Source organism: Stomoxys calcitrans, chromosome 2 (assembly GCF_963082655.1).
Source record: "Stomoxys calcitrans chromosome 2, idStoCalc2.1, whole genome shotgun sequence".
In the NCBI taxonomy this organism is placed as follows: Eukaryota; Metazoa; Arthropoda; class Insecta; order Diptera; family Muscidae; genus Stomoxys; species Stomoxys calcitrans.
The window spans coordinates 3,568,848-3,592,100 of NC_081553.1; the positions used below are offsets into that span (position 1 = coordinate 3,568,848).

General features: G+C 38.5%; 1 protein-coding gene across 1 annotated transcript; it reads left to right on the forward strand.

Moving 5' to 3' along the window:
* The first annotated feature begins 1,181 nt into the window (after positions 1–1,181).
* LOC106083775 (zinc finger protein 800) lies at positions 1,182–15,007 on the forward strand. Its single transcript, XM_013247026.2, has 4 exons — positions 1,182–1,598; positions 1,903–2,046; positions 3,835–4,562; positions 12,340–15,007. The coding sequence occupies exons 1-4, from the start codon at positions 1,431–1,433 to the stop codon at positions 14,555–14,557; spliced, it is 3,258 nt and encodes a 1,085-aa protein (XP_013102480.2). The 5' UTR covers positions 1,182–1,430; the 3' UTR covers positions 14,558–15,007.
* Positions 15,008–23,253: the final 8,246 nt, after the last annotated feature.

Consider the following 23,253-nt stretch of genomic DNA (forward strand, 5'->3'; position numbering starts at 1 on the left):
TTGACAAGGTTACCCCATTTGATTTTTTGTTGGGTTTCTTTGGCCAAAATGTTGCCATTTACATAAAAAAAAATAATATGGCAGCAACCAATTTATCAGCTGCTCACGTACATGCTTACACACAAACGTGAGTGTGTGGACCGTACGCAAAATCATATATATAATTTCAACCAAAACCCACCCCCTCGAAATTAATAAATATTTAAAACCCAAAACTGTTTAAAGAGAAACGAATCGTGCTATTATTTGTAAAAATAATTCGATTTTGTAGTATTTTTGTTGGTACAAGTTGAATAAACACAACTTTCCAAAACCTTTGGAAAGTTGTGTGGTTTGTACAACAACCACAAATCGCGACGATCATCTTGCCATCAAGTTGATCGTCGTTTTGCCAACACACGCAAACAAATTTGTGTGCGTGCATGAGCGGAGAATATGCGAGAAAGAAGATAACAACAAAGAGAATGCAAACAAAAATCTGACATCTTAATACCGTCAAACCCGGCCGGCTGTTAACTGCTGTTCGCGCGAGACCACCTTATTAAATCCGCCTTGCTAGTCCCTGGGCTGCTCAAAAATTATTCAACACATTGAACGTCATATTTTTACTATCCCTACAACTTTGCTACCGTTCGCCACACGCTGTAAATTATAATGCAATGCAAATGATATGTAAAAACCTGTAAAATCCAAACAAAGCATTTCAAAGGATTTGCATAGAACTCTGGAATTACAAAATTTCATCTGCTGGGCTAATGACATTACCTTGTAGAAATTTGCCTAGGTCCAAAGCATGGTTGAATTAACAAGGTTGGCTCACTTGCCCAACAACAACGAAATCAACTATACAACCCTGTGGTGATGGTGGCGCTTATTTCCACTAGGATATAAAATTGTTGGACATTTCCTAATTGACATTCTAGTTGTTTTTTGCATTACCATGTGTAGCAGCCACAAGATCAAAAGATTTTTGATTCAAAGCGTGTATATTATATATTAAAATGTGAACAAATTTTAAATCCATACCAATCATTTGACGTTCTAGGGGGAATTGGAAACAACTCTGGAGTTGGACAATTCCATCAGCTGGGCAAGTGAGCCAACCTGGTTAATTCAACCATGGTCTAAAGTGTACGGAATCCCTACTTCAGACATATGTTTGAGAAAACTTTGGCAATGGTAACTCTGGCTAGCAAAAGTTAAGCGATGAGTTAAAGTTCTAAAAGCGATGAATAACAATGTTAATAACCAATTCTCAGTGTTGTTACCATCAAATAAAATTGATAAAAAAACAAAATGCACACTAAAGTCATTATACCAAGAAAACACGATCCATAATAATCAAAAACTGAATCAGAACCCTAAATCAACGTCGACTTGCTAAACAAGTGACCGGTGGTTGTGGTGGTGTGGTGTACGTGCCAATCGTAATGTATGTGATGGACACCAAAATAAATGATGTTAACGCGATTAACCGGGAGCAGCAGTTCGAACGATTAACAAATGATGAAGATGTTAGTTTACTGCGACAGCCCATGAGAACGGCCCTCAATGGCTTTTTGGAAGCCAAAAGGGCGTACGAAAATGGTACCGATGAGGTAAGTTTGAGTAATATTGGTAATATGTTGCGGTCGCAGAGGTGGTTCACTGCATGTACATATTGGTTATAAGAGCGTATTATTGAAAGGCAAATGTTCAAAAACATACTGACGTAAATTTTTCGAGTACCAACTCAACAAATAGGCGAGTTGCAAGGAATTTCCGTGATTTATTCCCAATGAACAGATATTATTGTCGTCTGTATTCTTTTGACCTCCTTTTTTTATTTAATTTTTTTCCTACATTTCATGTATACGCCGGTGTGTACGTATGTGTGATTTATTATTTGCTATGCATTTCCAGGTCCGCCGTCTGCTCTTACATGAATGTTTTCTTCTTTACGAATGTAATGTGTGCCGCAATATCTTTCGCAGCTTGGTCAACTTCATCAGTCACAAGCGCAACTACTGTAAGCGGCCGTTCGAGGGAAATAACCGCTCCTTTTCGGTAAGTTTTAAAAATAGCCTTTGGATTGGAAACTCCCTTTGCACACTAGTATCTGTATGTACCATGACATATGTTTAGGTATGTGAAAATTTATCTTTATGATTATTGAAGACGGGCGAAGGGAATGGATTTATGCACCCAAAGTTACATAACAAGTTAGAGGTTTTAGTCAATATCTCTAAATTTCCTCACAAAATGAGGAGAATGTTGTGAGCGTAGTAGCTATGGGGGAGGTGCAGAGGTTTTTATTCTTTTACCATTCGTAAGTCACCCACCATTTCACGGAATCACAGAGAACGTTTGCGATTTGAAAAATGATTGCAGAAATCCAAAAAAAATGAGTCCCTGAATGCAGTGATACAGCAACCTTGCTCTCTTTGGTATGTTGTGTATGATTTTAGTGTATTTTTGTATACCCCAATATGCAGAGAAAAATAAGTAAGCTCGATTCTCATTTCTAGAGCCTTTGCAAAGACTTTTATTAAGCAATTCAATCAATGTTCACCATATATGTTTACGCCTACCTCTATGAATTGATGAAATCAGATATGGATGGTCCCGTTTTCACTTTTACAGCTGTACAAGTTATGACCGAGCTGCACGAAATTTGGTAAGGATTGATTGATGGATGCAGGTAAGTGCATCCAACTGCATCAACTCCCTGATATCGTACATTAATCCATTTTTTTACCCTACACCACCACTGTGGTACAGTGGTGGTGTAAGTATACCGATCGATCCAGAATCACTTTCTGATTCGATTTAGCCAAGTCCGTCTGTGAGTCCATATATTCTTGTAATCAAAATGCAGGTCGTATTTATTGTTGTCGAACGAACGCTCCTATATATGTATCGTCCGATTTTCACTTAAATGGCCGCAGTAGAATTTAGAATTTTCAACACAACATTTTTTCAACATTTTTAACACATTTGCAAAATTTCATCAAAATCGGTTCAGATTTAGATTTAGCTCCCATATATATGTATCGCCCGGTTTGCATTTAAATAAATGGCCGTAGTAGCTACAATTTTCAACTGATCTGGACAAAATTTGGCACGGATTGTTTTGCTACTGATCTTAGCATATCTACTAGATTTCTTCAAAATCGGTTCAGATTTGGTTATAGCTCCAATATATATGTATCGCCCGATTTACACTTAAAAGGCTGTAATAAACAAAATTTGCGACCGATCTGCACAAAAAATTGGCATGGAAAGCAATCCTACTTACTGATCTTAACCTATGTGCGACATCTCATCAAAATCGGTTCAGATTTTATTATATTTATCGCCAGATTTGCACTTATATGGCCGTTGTAACAACAAATTTCAAACCATCTGTTTAATAGTCGATTCAGATTTAGATATAGCTCTCATATACATATATATTTATATATTGCCCGAATTTATAATTGAAGTCGGCTCCGCCCGACTGAAAAGCTGCAAAATATCTCGCCTTGTCGTATCTAGCATCATAGGCGGCACTCAGTATTTAAGCAAGAGCCGGTTCCACGACTGCAGTTGCAACTACTCCGTGTGGACCATCCGGTGGCCGCGCCCCATAGATCCCAGCTAAGCTTCTCGTGATAAGGAAGACCACTACACAGATTGGAGCTTAAAGTTCCGGCCTGTATGATGCTCATACAATAGTTATCCCGCGTCGGGGGAGATAGTAGTAGTTGACAGTAGTGTACAAAATGACATAAGAGTTGTTTGCAAATTTCTAGTTTTAAACAGTTGAAAAATTTGAAATTATTTCTTATAATTTGATTTATTTATTTTGTATAGGATTACAGCTCGAATATTATTATACAGTCAACAGATAGACCTACTGAGCCATGGTTCAATAAGAGCCGCAGCACTGGTTCATCGCCAATACCATCCAAAGTATCGACACGTGATCTAAGTAAAATAATTGAGCGTTTGAAAAAGGTGGATGTATCCGCTCAACCAGCAACCCAACATCATCCAACCGTACAGAAATCAAATGATCACGAATCGACTGAAGTACAGCCGCATAAGTCCGATGCAACAGCAAATGAGGAACGCCACAAGGATAATAGTAGTGACCCAATTTTACACTTGGAGTCAGTTCCAACATCATCACAAGCGGTCTATCAAACGTTTAAACCCATCAATGCATGTGATAGTATCAGAACTGAAGTCAACGAGGTGCATAATTTGTTGAGTAATCGAAATTCCATGATTGGGCCCGATGGAAAAGCCGTTATGAGCCAGTCATTTTGCCTTGTGGATGATCCGTCCAAGGCTTTAGACTGCGAAGCAGAGGGGACAGCACTATCACCGTTGAACGCCTTAGAAGAAATAAATCCATTAGGCAGGCGAACACATATAAGTTGTGATATCTGCCAGATCTCATTTCAAACACAGAAAACTCTCAGTATTCACATTCAAAAGAAGCACAGCTCATCTACATATGTTTTTCAATGTCCTACCTGCTCTATGACGTTCCTGCAGCCGGCAGCTGTCATTCGTCATTTGGCCAATGAACACAAGTAAGTTAGGAAGCAATTTTAACCTTACCTCTATTAAAACTGTACGTAATTTTGAATGACCGTTTGAAGATGGGCGCAGACCAGCACCAAAAAAAAAACCATATCAAGCGTTGTTGTTGCAAAAACTCGCTTAACCTTGATGAGGTTTCAATCAATTTTTATGTTTCAAAGCTTTACTGCATGCCACAGAGATTCGGCTAAAAACCGGCACGTCTTGAACGGATTTTTCTTGCGGCCAATAACGAATGTTTCACTTTTGCATTTTATTCAGATAATGCAACTTGAAGCCACGCATTGCTACAATGAAATTGTTTTGTGCATTCTAAAGAATACGACATGGGTTTTTATGTTCAAAATATTAATACAAATGTTCCCAACATGAAACGATTCACTTTCTTTTTGCACGTTTTGACTAACGTTCACTCAACAACAGCGACTACGGATGTTGTTTTAAGTCCATTCATTATTTTCGATGTTTTACAAAAAAAGATAGCGCATTTTTACTATTTGTATATGTATATACAGTCAGTCAAATAACTTTACGTACACCTAGTTTATTCAACAAAAAAAAAAAAAAAAAAACAGGCTGAAAATGCTCATGATGGAAAATTTCCATTCTTCAATTTTGCTGAATCACATATTCATCTAGCCAATACTTATAACTAAAGTTCAGATACCAACCGCTCTTATTTGCGCCCTAATATCTGTGAAAATGAAGAAAGCTAAAAAACCAATCAAAAACGTTTACGTACACAACACATTTACGCTACTTTGCGTGGCTTTGAGGAATTACAGACGAACTTCTCTATAGCGTTGCAGTTGGAGACTGGCGAAATACTACGCTATAGAGAAACTGACTAAAATTAGGTTCAATTTGACCTAAGTGCAAAACCAAACAAGCACGCAGTGGGAATCAAAAATTGTAAACAAAACCTGCCGTTTGGTTTACTTTCATGTTTCGAATGGTAATAAATAGATGAGATGTTAGCGAGATTATGTGCACAATTTGAAGGCCCTAGGTAGTGCGGGTCACAGATACATCTTGGCCCGCTCCTAAATCAAATCTTCATTGGTGGACCGATTTTTTAAATTTATGGAAACGAAAATTTTGAATTTTGCAGATATAACTATCCTCAAAAACAAAAAACACTTATGATTTTTTTACATAAAATACCCATTTCGGGCAACGATGCTTTTAAAATCGTCATTCTTTAGTAAATTGTCTGCGGAGGAGGCTCCAAATATTGTTTGGTGCAAACATTTTTTTAGGAAGCCTTTCTCGGCAAAAGTTCAAAATTCAAAAGTCGACATACCCGAGACCGGAAGAGAAATTGTACAGCTCAAGCGGTCTTTTAGGGAGTAGGGATTTTTGTGTACATTTTAGCAAACATTTTGGAAATCGTACCGCAAATTAAGATTTGGCAGCCCAAACACCGAGGTGACCAATGATAGGCGCCCAACCGAATTACCGCCTTGTAGTAATGTAGCACATAATTCTGAAATTTACTGGATACAGAAAACTGAGCATGGCGTTTCTGTTATTAAAATATTTGAGAGTGTTCAAATCGATATTCCTTCTTTTTTTAAAGCCTTTTCCAACTTTAGATATAAAATAACACTTTACGTCAATAGCTACTGCTTTACGTTTTGCCATTGTTTTGTCTGTCGTCCGTCTGACTACACGGCTTATTTTAAACTGGCATTTTTGCTTTTCTTGTTCGTAATTTCGAAGTGCTAGTGCTATTCTACACACCACGGTGGTTTTTGTTTTTGAACACTCAAAGAAAAAACAAAACTTTGCTGGCTGTATATGGGAAATGTAACGTTCTTACAGCAATTCTTATTTTGTGTCTGTCTGCAAGTGCGTTAATGATAGGAAATAGGATGAGTTTCGTTTTGTTCCCCTTTTTTTGTGCGAACTTAAATAAAATACTTTTGCCAACAATTCGTTTGCGCTTTAGAAACAATTCGTTACAGAGAAGTATTCGTTATAGAGAAATTTGTTATATAGGGGCTAAAATAGGTGAAAATGGCGGGAAAAAAGTTTTCTTTTCAAATTTTATTCGTTATAGAGAACAATTCGTTGCAAGGAAGTTTTTTATGGAGAATTTAGACTGTATCAGACACTTGACGGATGCCACCGTAGCGCAGAGGTTAGCATGTCCGCCTATGACGCTTAACGCATGGGTGCGAATCCTGGCGAGACCATCGGAAATAATTTTCTGCGGTGGTTTTCCCCTCCTAAAACTTCTCTCCAAAGAGGTGTCGCACTACGGCACGCCGTACGGACTCGGCTATAAAAAGGAGGCCCCTTATCATTGAGCTTAAAACTTGAATCGGTGAGCAGTTTGCCCCTGTTCCTTAGTGGAATGTTTATGGGCAAAATTTGCAATTTGCAATCAGACACTTGACATTGTCTGTAAATAGCATAGTAGATTATGAGATCACTTCAAGCGTTTTCTTCGCAAATTCAATTTATAGTACCAAGATATAGGTCTAAATATGTCAAGGTACATACTTTTCATTATAAACGCCTCCAGCCCTGCTATCTTTTATCGCACTTTCATTTTTTAAATACTACTAGAAGCTCTCAACTTCTGGTGGAGCATTTTACCCACAATACTTTCGAAAAAGCTTTCGTAATTCGCATTGCAAGGCTCTGGAATAATCGACCTGCTGATATAAAATATTTTTCAGTATGTTCTAGCGCATTTAAAAAAAAGACTAATTTCAAACTTTCAAAACAACTAAATGTTAATAATTAACCTAATTAAAAAATCTATTTTTATGGATTCATTGACAATTGACAATTGATTGATGAATTGACAATTGTCTGTTATAAAATGTCCATTGGCTCAAATGACAAAAGTATCAGAATCCCAAATTCCCAAAAACTGTAATCCCAATCTTTCAATCACTGACTGGAAGATTGGTAGATATTGGATGAGGCTGATGCCGACCGGAGACATGATGCCGACTTCGGCTGTTTAGCAGACCTCAACAAGTCCGATGGAGTTGTATCCTACGGATTCAACAAGTTGAAACTGAAGGTCTATGGAAGCGGGGGGTTGGGGAATCAGGAGACGACTCAGTAGTTGTTGCCGAACACTTGTCAGAGGAACTATCGACCACATCTCTAAAGTCTGGCGGATTGCAGGAGACAGGAGACTTAACAAATCCCCCTGCCACGATCAAAACAGGAGAGGAAGGTGTCGAAACGGGACCCAACAAGCCCAGTGCGGGGAGGACGGAACTCAAAAGTCACTTAGACAGCAGCAGCTAGTGAAGCATCTTAGGAAAAATCATCCACACCGCAAGTATCCAGTGTCCTGAGGAAGAGTGGTTCCACCGCTTTCACAACTGCCACTGGATGCGTCAGGAAGCTCATCATGACAAGATCGAACGAATCTTGTGAGGATGAACTCCTGGAGGACGCAGAAGAGTCTGAATCCTGACTATGGTCCAGTTACTGGAGATAAATATGCACTATTGTAAGGCCTCTTCGGCGGCATAAATGGTCATTCTGATGGCAGGAGGATTTGACGTGGTTCCTATCCAGGAACCATGGGTGTGTGAGGAATGGTTCGTGGACTAAGTATTCCCGGATCTAAACTACTCAAGGGTACGGCGAATGGAATGGACGCAGACCCTCTATTCTTGCAAAGAGTAAGTACAAGAGCTGTACTGTCTCCTTTGCTTTGGAATATCATCATTAACAATATATTATTGTCTCTCGAAGAAAAAGGTGTACAAGTGGTCGCGTATCCAGATGACGATGTCGCAAGACAGAAGTAGTTCTTTTCAGCAGGACAAATGTTCCATTTTCTCATATCGCAAAATGGAAATTTTTCCCATGAACATTCCACTAAGTAACAGGGGCAAACTTCTCACATATCAATGAGTGCAGCCCGATTCAAGTTTAAGCTCAATGATAAGGGGCCTCCTTTTTATAGCCGAGTCCGAACGGCGTGCCGCATTGCGACACCTCTTTGGAGAGTTTTACATGCCATTGTATCTCACAAATGTTGCCAGCATTAGGAGGGGAAATTTTTACTGATGATCCCGCCAGGATTCGAACCCAGGCGTTTAGCGCCATAGGCGGACATGCTAACCTCTGCGCTACGGTGGCCTTCAAAATACCTGGGTGTTTTTCTGGACAAAAAAATTTAACTTTAAATGAATTATTTTGGAAAGGGCAGGAAAGGCAACCGACAAGATACCCATGGCAAAGATTGGAGGTTTAAACGGTGTGTCATACATTGGGTACATACTGCAGTTGTCAGACCTGTAATGCTAAATGGTGTTGTGGTCTGGGGGTCGGTGCTTTAAACGACACCATCTAATGCACTGAATTTAATGCCTCTGGACATTGTGGCTGGACAAATTGCAGCGAGGCTAGGGAGTTTTTTCTCTTTGGTCACGGACACATCGTTATCCTTGATACTATTAGAAAACCAGCAACGAAAAGCAAAACTCTGGCAGAGCCGACTATATAATACCCTACGACACCGAGTCTACGAACTACTTTTAATAGTTGGAACCTATGTTGAAACCTAGACAGACTTTTATTTTGCATACCTATTGAAAAATCTACAATAATAGAACCTTGTAAGTTTTCTAACGATAAGATCTTAATTGTGGCTGCTACAGCCTTAGAGGGCCATATCGGAGGAAAGGTATACATGGGAACTAGATCTGTATCTGGACCGACTTTGGCGAAATTTAGCACACGTACTCGTCTTATTATTTCTTCGGTACCCGTCATATTTGATGAGCTTTCTTCTATCCACCACTTGCACGGAGTTTCCATGCTACTTCGTGCTAATTGTATGCGTAATACATAAACTGAAAATCAGAAGTTAAGAGATAATATTTTTGTATAATTTTTATACCCTCCACCATAAGATGGGGGGTATACTAATTTCGTCATTCTGTTTGTAACTACTCGAAATATTCGTCTGAGACCCCATAAAGTATATATATTCTTGATCGTCGTGAAATTTTATGTCGATCTAGCCATGTCCGTCCGTCCGTCCGTCCGTCCGTCCGTCCGTCTGTCTGTCGAAAGCACGCTAACTTCCGAAGGAGTAAAGCTAGGCGCTTGAAATTTTGCACAAATACTTTTTATTAGTGTAGGTCGGTTGGTATTGTAAATGGGCCATATCGGTCCATGTTTTGATATAGCTGCCATATAAACCGATCTTGGGTCTTGACTTCTTGAGCCTCTAGAGTGCGCAATTCTTATCCGATTGGGATGAAATTTTGCACGACGTGTTTTGTTATGACATCCAACAACTGTGCCAAGTATGGTTCAAATCGGTCCATAACCTGATATAGCTGCCGTATAAACCGATCTTGGGTCTTGACTTCTTGAGCCTCTAGAGTGCGCAATTCTTATCCGATTGGAATGAAATTTTGCAAGACGTGTTTTGTTATGATATCCAACAACTGTGCCAAGTTTGGTTCAAATCGGTCCATAACCTGATATAGCTGTCATATAAACCGATCTTGGGTCTTGACTTCTTGAGCCTCTAGAGGGCGCAATTCTTATCCAATTTGAATGAATTTTGGCACGTAGTATTTTGTTATGATATCCAACAACTGTGCCAAATATGGTTCAAATCGGTTCATAACCTGATATAGCTGCCATATAAACCGATCTGGGATCTTGACTTCTTGAGCCTCTAGAGGTTGCAATTATTATCCGATTTGCCTGAAATTTTGTACGACGGATTCTCTCATGACCATTAACATACGTGTTTATTATGGTCTGAATCGGTTTATAGCCTGATATAGCTCCCATATAAATCGATCTCTCTATTTTACTTCTTGAGCCCACAAAGGGCGCAATTCTTATTCGAATTGGCTGACATTTTACACAGGTCTCCAACATATAATTTAATTGTGGTCCAAACCGGTCCATATCTTGATATCGCTCTAATAGCAGAGCAAATCTTTTCTTATATCCTTTTTTTGCCTAAGAAGAGATGCCGGGAAAAGAACTCGACATATGCGATCCATGGTGGAGGGTATATAAGATTCGGCCCGGCCGAACTTAGCACGCTTTTACTTGTTTTAGTTCACTGTTTTATTTGAAAACTAGCTGGCTCTGATGCACTTCGCTCGCTACAACCTGAAATAGGGGAAAACAAGTAAAAACGGTCGCGCCGAATCTTGGGAATGCACCACCGTGGATTCTACTAAACATTTCTATTCATCAAATTTCTACCAAATCAGGCAAATATTTAAGTTATTAACCGATTTAGACCATACTTGGCAGGTGCAAAATTTCAGCTCAAGCTGGCAATAGTTGCGGCTTCTAGGGGCTCAATATCAAATCGGAAGAGCAATTTATATGGAAAATATATCAGGTTATAGACCGATTCAGACCAAGTTCATAGGGAGTCGTAAAAGAACACTACGTGCGAAATTTTAGCTCAATCGGATGACAGTTGCGGCTTCTATGGTCTAAAGAAGTAAAATCGGGAGATTGGTTTATATGGGAGCTATATCAGGAAATAGACCGCTTCGGCAAATCGGATAACAATTGTGGCATCCAGGAGATCAAGAATTCAATCAAAGATAATGTCCTGCTACGACGTCCAACATCAATGCAAAGTTTGGTCTGAATCGGACTAGAACTTAACCGATTTCACTGAAATTTGGCACGAGGTATTTTGTTGTGACTTCTAACAACCATGTCAAATAGTGAGCTCATCAACTTGTTCTAGATTTTAGATAAACCGATCTTCTTATTTGAAAAAATTATAAGAGACCGGGCGGTGAGCGCCGGCTCTTGCGTAAATACTGAGTGCTTATGACATTCGATATGATAAGACGAGTTGTAGGGCGCACCTACAGTTTCATTGAAATTTGGTATGCAAAATGATGTGGTCTGTCCCCAGGAATTCGAATCTTAAGTACGGTAGAGTCCCCTAGTTGCCAAAAAACCCCCACTTGGGGGAAGTGCTCCAACCTACTCAACATGGGTGTCGAGACGAAAGGAATTAACGAGTAGATTACGGATAAGCAAAAATATCTAAAAACCGAATCCAACAAGCACCTAAGGGGCCTTGCAATATTTGAATCCCCATAAAATGGGTACCAAATAAATGGCACTAAATGAGTTAAACGTAAAAAAAATTGCAAATTTTATAAAAAAAAAAATCGACTTGGTCGCTTTTCCGTTAATTTCCCAAAAATAGACTATATTTCATATAAATCGCATTTCCTTTATTTCTCAAAAGAAAAAAAATATTATTCACCAATATCTTTTGTCGAGAAAAATCTAATTTAATCGGTAATACCTTTCATTTGATACCTATATGCCTTTGTTAGGCGAGTTCCAATTATTGGAATTGTTAAAAGCTTTCGTTTGCCTAGGCTAGAGCCCATGCCCTCATTGAAAGGTTTTTGGCCTCAAAAACAGTTCACGGTCAATTTTCCCGACTGATTGACTTCAGATTCGTGTTCCTCGGCTAAGAATTGGGACGCGTGCCTCTTGTAGCTTGATTAAATAAAAGAAGATAATTCAAAGAAAGAAGTCAGTCGATATAAAGCATTAGGGCAATAACAGAGAATAGTCAGATTAGACAAAAAGGAAGTTGCCTGATAAGAGTTACAATAGAGTAAAGATGAAAAAATAAAAACCAACGGTGTGCCCTATAAAGTGCTTTTTCCGTATGTATGTCGTAAAATATATATACAATATAAAATTGTCTATAGAAATATTTCCATCTTGTCCACTCTGACAATATATCTTTTCTTCTTTTTGCAGAAAACCTTTAAAACGCATTCGTAAAATGCGGGACTCTATCCTAAGGAAACGTATACAGATTGGCAATGTTCAAGCGAAAGGACCAAGTAGAGAGTTGAAGGGCCTACAGCTGGACTCGATCAAGGAAATGGCCAGTGCAAACGACAAAGGAGATGTGGCAACGCGTCAGAACAGTAAACCCGTATCAACTTGTAACTATTGCCAGAAGACTTTCGAAAGAAGGGCAGCGTTTGCTACTCATTTGGCAAACTGCCCATCCAAGAAGCTAGCGATTGCTAAAAACGAAGTACAAAGTAAGACACGTGTAGCTGCTAAAGAGGAAATACACACCAAATTAAGAAACCAAAAAAACACACCTTTAGTGAAAAATGTAAAAGGAAATGAAAGTAATGGGATTGAGACCAAAAATGTCGAGCAAAAAGAAATCAAAGGAGAGAAGGATGGTGGAATGGGGGAGGACTTCCATGATTATAAATCAGCAAAGAACCCGTATTGCCACGTTAAAATCAAGCAAGAACCGCCAGAGGAGGAATTCAACTCCAGTTCCACACAAGCTACCAATGGTTCAGACATAAATGCTTTGTTTGCCAATCTGGAGAATCAAACATTTGGGGAAGGCCTACAGACTGTTTCGCTGGACCTGATGGTTTCGACACAGTCCGAGGTAGGCCAAGATGTTGGCGAAATCGGTAAGAAAGAGGAGGAGAGCAGCATAAAGAGTGATCCTATTAAGGCAGAACATGGAGGCAAAGAGAAAGTGGAACATGTGGGTGGGGATCTCTCGAAAAAGAAAGCGAAAAGTTTTCGTACGGTGCCTGCCTCAAAGCAATTGACTTGTCGCTGCAAGATATGCAATAAGCAGTTCAATGCTTTAAGTAATCTACGAAGGCACATCTCTATGTTCCATTATCGTGCGCGTCGTTTCGGCTGCAATTTATGCGACTATCGAGCCTTCAGGCGCTACGATATTGTCAACCATCTGAGCTTTGTTCACAAAATGCAGGGCGAACGTGAATCAATGGCAGTGCAATTTGTCACGATGCACGATGTGCAGTATTCCAAGGATGATGTTGAACACGATATTGTGGTAGTGAATGATGCATTAGAGAAATCAAGAATTCAAGAGAACGGCAATGTGAAGACCTACGAGAACAAGTGTAGACGTAAAAAACTTGAGACGGAGACGGAGAAGGACAAGGTGGAGGTGGAGGTGGAAAACGAAAAAACATCACCTTCATATGAAGCCGTTGCACCTACAAAATCAGAAGTTGCTCCGAATGATGTTGCCGAAACAAATTTGCCCACTCCACTAAGAAAGAAACTGCGGAAAGCCTTAGCCCAGGAAGGTGACAATTGCCAGAGACGCCCGATCCGTAACCGCATTAAAACGGTAAACAATGACTTTGTTTATGATCTCTCAACTTTGAAAGAGGAGCCCAAAGATCAAACTATACGGCTGTCATTGAAGAGACGTAACACAATGGCAGTGATCGATAACAAACACGGCGTAAGCGCAGAACTGATACCTTCAACTTTGCCCATTAAAAGTAGCCCACACAGGCTTAGAACGGAGCCTCTAATACCTGCAAACAAAGATGTCCTTAAGGGCTATGCCGCTCGTGTATACCGCAACGTGGTACAGGAAGCGCTGGCATCGCCCTCAACACTACCCGACCTACCAACTGAAAGGCCGCAGATGAGGCCAAGACTGTCCTTGCCTAGCCGAAGTGATAACAGTAGCACACCTGTCATTGAGGCCACAGAGTTGGAAGTTGCGCGCCTAGAATCGACTTTCTTCGACGATTCATTTCTTGAGAAATTCGCGAAAAAAGCTAACCCCTCGTTCAAAATGAAACCGTTATTGGCACTGCAGCATAGTCCACTCAATTCTATACTGCAAAAATTCGAAAACAATTCCCAGAAACATCAGAACACCGATGAGGCAATTATGAATGCTACTTCGCTTGAGCATAATGGCACTGGTCTTTCCCCAGAGCGATGTGCGACATCACTCCTCGAGCCCATCCCCAATACTTTGCACACGTTAAGTGAAAACATTCTTAAGGAAATCGATAGTTCTCCGCCAAATGGTGCACGAATCGTTGAATCTTCGACGCCACCATCTACACCGAGAAAAAGAATAACCCTTATGCAGAGACTTGCCGAGAATAAGGCAAAGCGGTGTGATCCCCTGCTGAGGAGTGCACTGGAAAACTAACGATAAGCAAGAGCTTGTTAAAACTAACAGTATAGAGCTATAAGGCACAAGACTTGACTTTTGGTTTAGTATTCATTGGAAAGGTTAGTTATAAGCTAGCCGCCCTTTAAGTGACAAAACCATTCGTTTCTAAATGCGACATCCTTTATCAAATCCCTCAAAATTTCCACATTTGAAAATTCCCCTTGGATATTTAAATGTAGTAATGTTTGTATTCGACGATGACATTTGAAAACATCTTGACAAGTGGCAAAAGAGGGATTATGATTTAAATGCTGTGGTGTACAGCATTTAGGATCGCACCGATTGCGGTGGTTATAAATATTTTTTCGTCAATTTTAACTATCACATTTTCATGTTCATTAGACAAAATCCTATCTGTTGTTATCTATGTTTTGTGGCCTTTTACGAGGCGTTTAAAATTTTGGGCAATTTAAAAATGAGATGATTTTACTTAATAGATTTGAGCCTTTTTTTTTTTTTTTAAAAGGACAGCTAATGCTGGCTCACATTGAATTCTCCAAATAAAAAACAATTCCCGCGCTCATTCCCTGTCATTATTTAGTATAAGATTTTCTTCATTGGGTACTTATATATATATATATATATATTATATATATATATATATATATATATATATATATATATATATATATATATATATATATTATATATATATATATATATATATATATATATATATATATATATATTATATTATATATATATATATATATATATTATATATATATATATATATATATATATATATATATATATATATATATATATTATATATATATATATATATATATATATATATATATATATATATATATATATATATATATATATATATATATATATATATATATATATATATGTATATATATATATATATGTATAGAGTATATGAAAAACTATTATATAGTGAACTTTTAAACTGTACACACACACATACACATACAGATTTCACAAAATTAAAGTACCTTAAAATTAAAACTAAAGTTTCACATAACCACCATAGGAAAATAAAAAGATACAAAAAAAAAACAATTCTTTATGTATGTTAATTTGTTATACCAACTACTATTGTGGATCACTCCATTTTGTCTATACATAAAATATTCACTATATTAGGTTTTAAAAACCCCAAAAACCCGAAATATGTATGTTTATGCTTATACCATTTTTAGTTTGTAGCCTTCATTGTATTATATTGTAATATCAACAGATTTGGCTTTAAAAATTCTAATTATTATTATGACAAGTTAGTTTAAGTTAAGTACCTTCAAAAAGCGAACAACTAAAAAAAAATATCACATGGCAAGAAAAAGCAAATGATATGATTCAATAAACAAAAACGTATATGGATAATATACAGCATATATCTGTGTAAACATATTCTATTAGTTTTTCTATTGAGACAACTACTAGGATATTTCGAAGAAATTAGAACTCTAAGGTCACATTTCTTCAAGCTCTTCGGCCTCTTCTCCAACATCTAACAACAAATTGTAGACTAGGGACTTTCTAACTCTCTTTTGCAGATTTTTCAATTTAACCATAGGCATAAATTAGGAATAATTTAGGATGTGAACAAATAGAATGGATGAATTCCAAACGCAACAAATTGGAGAAAATTATAGAAAGCTAACATGGAATTTATAAATATTAAAGTGTGATTTCTTAAAAGCCATAGGAAAGTTTTTCAAAAAAAAAAAAAAACAAAAAAAAAAACACACGCATAAAATTCTGGAAAATGCATGAAATCTTCATTTGAATCGGTAGTACGCGCCATATAATTTAATGTTTGAAAATTATTTCATGCAAATGTTGACCGTGACTGCGCCTTAAATGGTCCATCCGCTTAGTCCAATTTTGGCATATTCTTTCCAACATTTAAGCCGGCATGTCAATTGAAGCGGGCTTGTCTGTATAGATATGAGCTTTTACATAGCGCCGCAAAAAATAGTTTAAAGGCTTTAAATCGCACGATCTAGGCGGCAAATTGACCGGTCCCGAACGTGAAATAAAATGCTCACCGAACTCGCCACCGAACTCAGTCCATTTCCATGCGTGCTGTGTGGCATGTGGCACCGTTTTATTGAAACCACATGTCATGCAAGTCAAGCTCTTGCATTTTGGGCAAAAAAAGTTGGTGTTTAGAGCCTGTAATCTTTTTTACAGGCTATTGTAGCAAAAAACAAAAAAAAAAAAATAAAAAAGCGACTATTTAAAAGCTCCGATATGAACTTCACTTTATTCGACTGCTTCTTTTCAAAAATGATCTCAAAAGTAACAGAATGCATTTACCAAAAAAAAGTTTTTGTACAAAAAGATTTATTTTAAACATATGTACATACAATAGAATTGACCAGCTTATGTAACTACAAATAGACTGGCAAGTGCTTAGATGTACGAGGGAGTATGTATGTTTATTAGTTGTGTGTATAATTGCACTGCTTGCAGGTACCAAAATATGCACTCGCTTTAAACAACAAAAAACCTGAGTGCAGCGCAAGTGCAAGTGCATTTATGCAATACAGGGCCGGACTTGCGGTTAACATCCTCCCCCCGTTGAAGTACTTGGGGCTTCAACAGAAAAATCAATAGGAAACAAGGCTAGGTTTGTTACTGCCAAACTTCCTAAGGAAATGTCTACGCCTTTTGCTTGCCATTTTGTTCGCTCTTGCAAGAGAGAAAGGTAGGAGCTGCTCCATTTTCGCCAGAAAATTTGTTGCAATTCAGAGACCCTTTGCCAGCTATTGAGACGACCGAAGATGACCCATGTCATATTTGGTTCTGGGATAGAGATTAATGGACCGCCTACTAAAAAATGTCCAGGTGTTAATACATCGAAGTCATCCGGATCTTCTGAAAGAGGACACAATGGGCGAGAATTTAAGACTGCTGATATTTGGCACACTAAAGTCCTCAGTTCATCAAATGTTAATGTGTTGAGTCCAACAACTCTGTAAAAATGAAATTTTGCTGACTTTACAGCTGCTTCCCAGAGCCCTCCGAAGTGAGGCGATCTGGGTGGAATAAATTTCCGTTCAATACCATCATCGATGCACTGTTCATGGACTGCGTTTAAATGTGACTGCCTCAAAAACATTTCTTTCAGTTCATTGAGTTCATTTTTGGCACCGACAAAATTTGCTGCATTATCCGACCATATTGTTCTTGGCTTGCCTCTGATGGAAACAAGTCGTCGAAGAGCACATAAAAATGAAGGCGTTGATAGGTCTTGTGCGACCTCAAGATGTGTTGCCTTCGTCGAAAAACAGGTGAAGATGCAAATGTAGCATTTTACTGGCGGGCGACTCTTGACTTCTGATTTGTAGTAGAATGGTCCACAAAAATCCACACCAGTTGTGTGAAAAGCTCTATTCGGTCTAACTATATCCGAGGGTAAATTGGCCATAACGTGTTGCATTAGCTTTGGCCGTTTGAAATTTAGCACGTAGTGTTTTGGTATCACTTCCAATAACTATGCTAAGTATGGTTTACATCGGTCCATATTTAGATATAGCTGCCATACAAACCGATCTTGGGTCTTGACTTCTTGACCCTCAAGAAGGCACAATTCTTATCTGATTTTATTGAAATTTAGCACGTAGTGTTTTGGTATCACTTCCAATAACTACGATTATGATTAGCTGCCATATAAACCGATCTTGGGTCTTGACTTCTTGAGCCTCTAGAGCGCGCAATTCTCGTCCGATTTTACTGAAATTTTGCATGTAGTGTTTTTATCATTTTCAACAACTGTGCTAAGTATGATTTAAATCGGTTCATAATCTGGTATAGCCGTCATATAAACCGATCTTGGATCTTGACTTCTTGAGCCAATAGAGCGCACAATTCTCATCCGATTTGGCTGAAATTTTGCATGAGGTGTTTTTTGATTCCAATAACTGTGCTAAGTATGGCGTAAGTCGGTATAGGACCTGATATAGCTGCCATATAAACCGATCTGGGATCTTGACTTCTTGAACCTCTAGAAGGCGCAATTCTCATCCGATTTGGCAGAAATTTTGTACAACGGCTTTTCTCATGACCTTCAACATACGTGTCTAATATAGTCTGAATCGATCAATAGCTTGATACAGCTCCCATATAAACTTATCTCCCGATTTAGCTTCTTGAGCCCCTACAAGGCGCAATTCTTATACGAATGAACCGAAATATTACACAATGACTTCTACAATGTTCGGCATTCATTTATGGTCCGAATCGGAATATAACTTGATATAGCTCCAATAGCATAACAGTTCTTATTCAATATTCTATGTTTGTCAAAAAGAGATACCGCGCATAGAACTCGACAAATGCGATCAATGGTGGAGGGCATATAAGATTCGGCCCGGCCGAACCTAGCACGCTCTTACTTGTTTTTATATTCTTTTAATGAAGATTCGTGGCAGCAGCTAGTGTTCAGGCACAGAAAACTCGACAAATGAAGTTGTAATTTTACTCGACAAATGAAGTTGTAATTCTACACTAGAAGGTAAGTGCAAAATTTGCGGAATTATTTGGAAAATCTTGATTTAAAACATTGTATCCTTCCAGACACCAAGAAAAGAGCAATTATCGGCTTCTTAAGTGTTTTGATGGATTCATCCGCATCGGAGAGCTACGATGAAACCAACACCATTCCTTTGGATTTGTTATAAAGAGAAGATGCTGCCATGGGTTTGAGTGGGTCTAGCTGGGCAGGTAACTAAGTGACTCCCAGTGCAAATTAGTCTGCCAATTGTGAACGGATACCGATATTTTCAATGATAACAAAGTGTCCGTAGCCGCCACATGACCAAATAGAAAGCCTCACATCAGAGGTCGTAGCATTTTATCTAGTAACAATATCCAAAAGCATTAGATGGTTAGTCCAAGGTGCGTTTGGCTACTGATAAAAGATGGGAGACCGGTCTGTACGACTCTCCCTTGCTCGTGTCCTTTTCAGGTTTCAGTAGCGGGATCAGACTGCCCATCTTCCAAACATCGGGTACTATAATAGTGTTCCGATAGGCTGAGGACAGTTGTAGGGTAATCGACTCCAGGCAGATCCAGTTCTTCAGCATCAGTGTAGAGATTCTGTCTGGAACCAGTGCTTTGCGCGACTTGGCACCACGGATGACATTCGTAGCTTCGTGCACGGTTGTTGTTGAAGCAGTGTGTTTTACATTGAAAGACTCCTTCGGGCCAATGCGGTACGAAGAACCAGCTGCCATGGGATTGCACCGTAATTTGTGATGGCTGTCCAGCTGCAAGGAGATCACGGCTCCCCTTCTAGCCTTTCCACTCTCGGGCAATGAATAGGCGTTTATCTAAAGAAAAAACCTCAAAAGTATCGCCGGCATTTTTTGTTTAAAAAATTGTTTTCCAAGCTAGCAAATTAAAAAAACAGCCAAAACAAAAATCAGCTGTTTTTCTGCAAATTTTCACTGGAACGATTGTTCACGTACTTTTGCTTGCAAATTTTTTAAAGAGAGTAAAATGCCTCTTACTCTCTTGCAAATTTTTACTGGAAAAGTACGCGAACAGACCTTATATTTTGCCTTCGCTAGAAAGAAAAAAAGAAAAGCAAACCTTCTATAAGGGCATTTTGTAGCTATGAAATGTCTTTGCACAAGTAAACAAAAGAAAATGCGAAAACAAAGCAAGCCGATATCAAACACAGGTTTTTGGTTCCATTGTTCGTGTGCGATAGTCCAGCAGATGGCACATTGGTTTAGCAAACAGAGGGATGAAATCCCGTCGATTAAGTGAAAATAAAATAAAACAAAATTCTAATTCTAAAAACTGATTTTCGGAAATTCTAAAGAGAAAAATTTGAAATTAAGTTGTGTCTCTCAAATAAAATTGAGAGGGCATTATTATACCCACCACCGAAGGATGGGGGTATATTCATTTTGTCATTCCGTTTGCTACACATCGAAATATCCATTTCCGACCCTATAATATTCTTGATCAGCGTAAAAATCTAAGACGATCTAGACATGTCCGTCCGTCTGTCTACGATCTCTCGGTTTTAGGTTTTGGGGCCAGAAAAAGCGCATTTATTGTCCAATGTCGCCGCAATTTGGGACTGTGAGTTGTGTTGGGCCCTTCGACATCCTTCTTCAATTTCACTCAAATCGATCAAGATTAGGATATAGTTGCCATATGGACCGATATCTCGATTTAAATCTTGGTCCCAAAAAAGACGCATTTATAACCCGATTTAACTGAAATTTGACACATTGACTTATGTTAGGCTTTTCGACATCCATGTTGTTTATGGTTCGGATCGGTTTATTTTTAGATATAGCTACTAAAAAGACCAATATTTTGTTATACAATACATAATTGAACATTGACTTGTACTTATTAGTATTTGGACCAAATCGGATCATATTTCGATATAACTGCTATGGGACAAAAGGTATGCAAATTTCACTGGATTTTGATGAAAGGTGGTTTACATATATACCCGAGGTGGTGGGTATCCAAAGTTCGGCCCGGCCGAACCTAACGCCTTTTTACTTGTTTTTGTTTTCCTACACGTTCAAAACCTCCTTCGGCATACGGCGTTCTGTAAGGCCTACTTTTTGATATGAGAGGATATGAGAAGGGAGTGGGAAAGGTCTCTGGCATTTCTTGTGTCTCCAAAATAAGACCTTTTAGAAGCATCTTTTAGTCCTCCCCGCTGGGCAGTAATACACACATACAGACACATTTTCATTTTGGTCATCGTTGATTTAAACATAGAAGTGAAAATTAGAAAAAGAGATGGTTAAGAATAACTCTGCTCGGTAAAAGTAAATAATTGTGTGAATATACTATGCACTCAATGAACGAAATAGTTGGTGGAGAGGAGGGGAGAGGATGCAGTATTTTGCAATATGTGATGAGCTCATATCTTTATTATGGAAAACAAGTAAAAGCGTGCTAAGTTCGGCCGGGCCGAATCTTATATACCCTCCACCATGGATCGAATTTGTCGAGTTCTTTTCCCGGCATCTCTTCTTAGGCAAAAAAAAAAGGATATAAGAAAAGATTTGCTCTGCGATTAGAGCGATATTAAGATATGGTCCGGTTTGGACCACAATTAAATTATATTTATGTTGGAGACCTGTGTAAAATGTCAGCCAATTCGAATAAGAATTGCGCTCTTTGTGGGCTCAAGAAGTAAAATAGAGAGATCGATTTATATGGGAGCTGTATCGGGCTATAGACCGATTCAGACCATAATAAACAAATATGTTAATGGTCATGAGAGAATCCGTCGTACAAAATTTCAGGCAAATCGGATAATAATTGCGACCTCTGGAGGCTCAAGAAGTCAAGATCCCAGATCGGTTTATATGGCAGCTATATCAGGTTATGGACCGATTTGAACCATACTTGGCACAGTTGTTGGATATAATAACGAAACACGTCGTGCAAAATTTCATTCCAATCGGATAAGAATTGCGCACTCTAGAGGCTCAAGAAGTCAAGACCCCAGATCGGTTTATATGACAGCTATATCAGGTTATGAACCGATTTGAACCATATTTGGCACAGTTGTTGGGTTTCATAACGAAATACTACATGCCAAAATTCATTCAAATTGGATAAGAATTGCGCCCTCTAGAGGCTCAAGAAGTCAAAACCCAAGATCGGTTTATATGACAGCTGTATCAGATTATGAACCGAATTGAACCATACTTGGCACAGTTGTTGGATGTCATAACAAAACACGTCGTGCAAAATTTCGTGCCAATCGGATAAGAATTGCGCACTCTAGAGGTTCAAGAAGTCAAGACCCAAGATCGGTTGATATGGCAGCTATATCAGGTTATGGACCGATATGGCCCATTTACAATACCAACCGACCTACACTAATAAGAAGTATTTGTGCAAAATTTCAAGCGGCTAGCTTTACTCCTTCGGAAGTTAGCGTGCTTTCGACAGACAGACGGACGGACGGACGGACGGACGGACGGACGGTTAGACGGACGGACATGGCTAGATCGACATAAAATGTCGCGACGATCAAGAATATATATACTTTATGGGGTCTCAGACGAATATTTCGAGTAGTTACAAACAGAATGACGATATTAGTATACCCCCCATCTTATGGTGGAGGGTATAAAAATAAATATATAATTTCTCTTTGTTTGTATTTCCATATAGACGACGTAATCTACTTTCTTGAAATATTCCCAGTGACTAATGATTCTGTAAAGAAAAAACGGGATATGTGGTAGGTCGCCTTTCCACGAACATACCCAAAAAGTAAAGCATAGCGAATCTGACATAGACATATGGCATCATGTCGCAGCCTCTAAAACCAATGATTATGGCAAGGTAGCACTCAATTGCGAGATTTTAGAAGTATGGTTAAGACAATATGGGTTTCAAATTCAAGATATTTGAGAGCAGTGTACAAATTTTATATCCAACTTTTTGGGATAAATCTCAAGGGCCGTCAATCTTGGTATTAATTAAAAGGGTTTTAGGAGTAGAGCACTGACATTGGTCATATAAAGTCATGAATCTGAGCACCCACTTCTCCGTAATATACTAATAAACGGAACTTTAACCCGATCATAACATTTTGGTTTCATTTAAAGTCGTTTAGAAGTGAGGACATAAAAATTTTAGATCAATTTAATTCGAGTAGTGGTTTACGAGTAGTGGTTTACGATTACCCATAACAA

Bases quoted from the DNA above. Each gene is read 5' to 3' on its own strand.
- LOC106083775 (XM_013247026.2), top strand. From the start codon at position 1,431: ATGTATGTGATGGACACCAAAATAAATGATGTTAACGCGATTAACCGG. The intron at 2,047-3,834 runs GTAAGTTTTAAA...TATTTTGTATAG, and splicing joins GAAATAACCGCTCCTTTTCG to GATTACAGCTCGAATATTAT. The intron at 4,563-12,339 runs GTAAGTTAGGAA...TTCTTTTTGCAG, and splicing joins CATTTGGCCAATGAACACAA to AAAACCTTTAAAACGCATTC.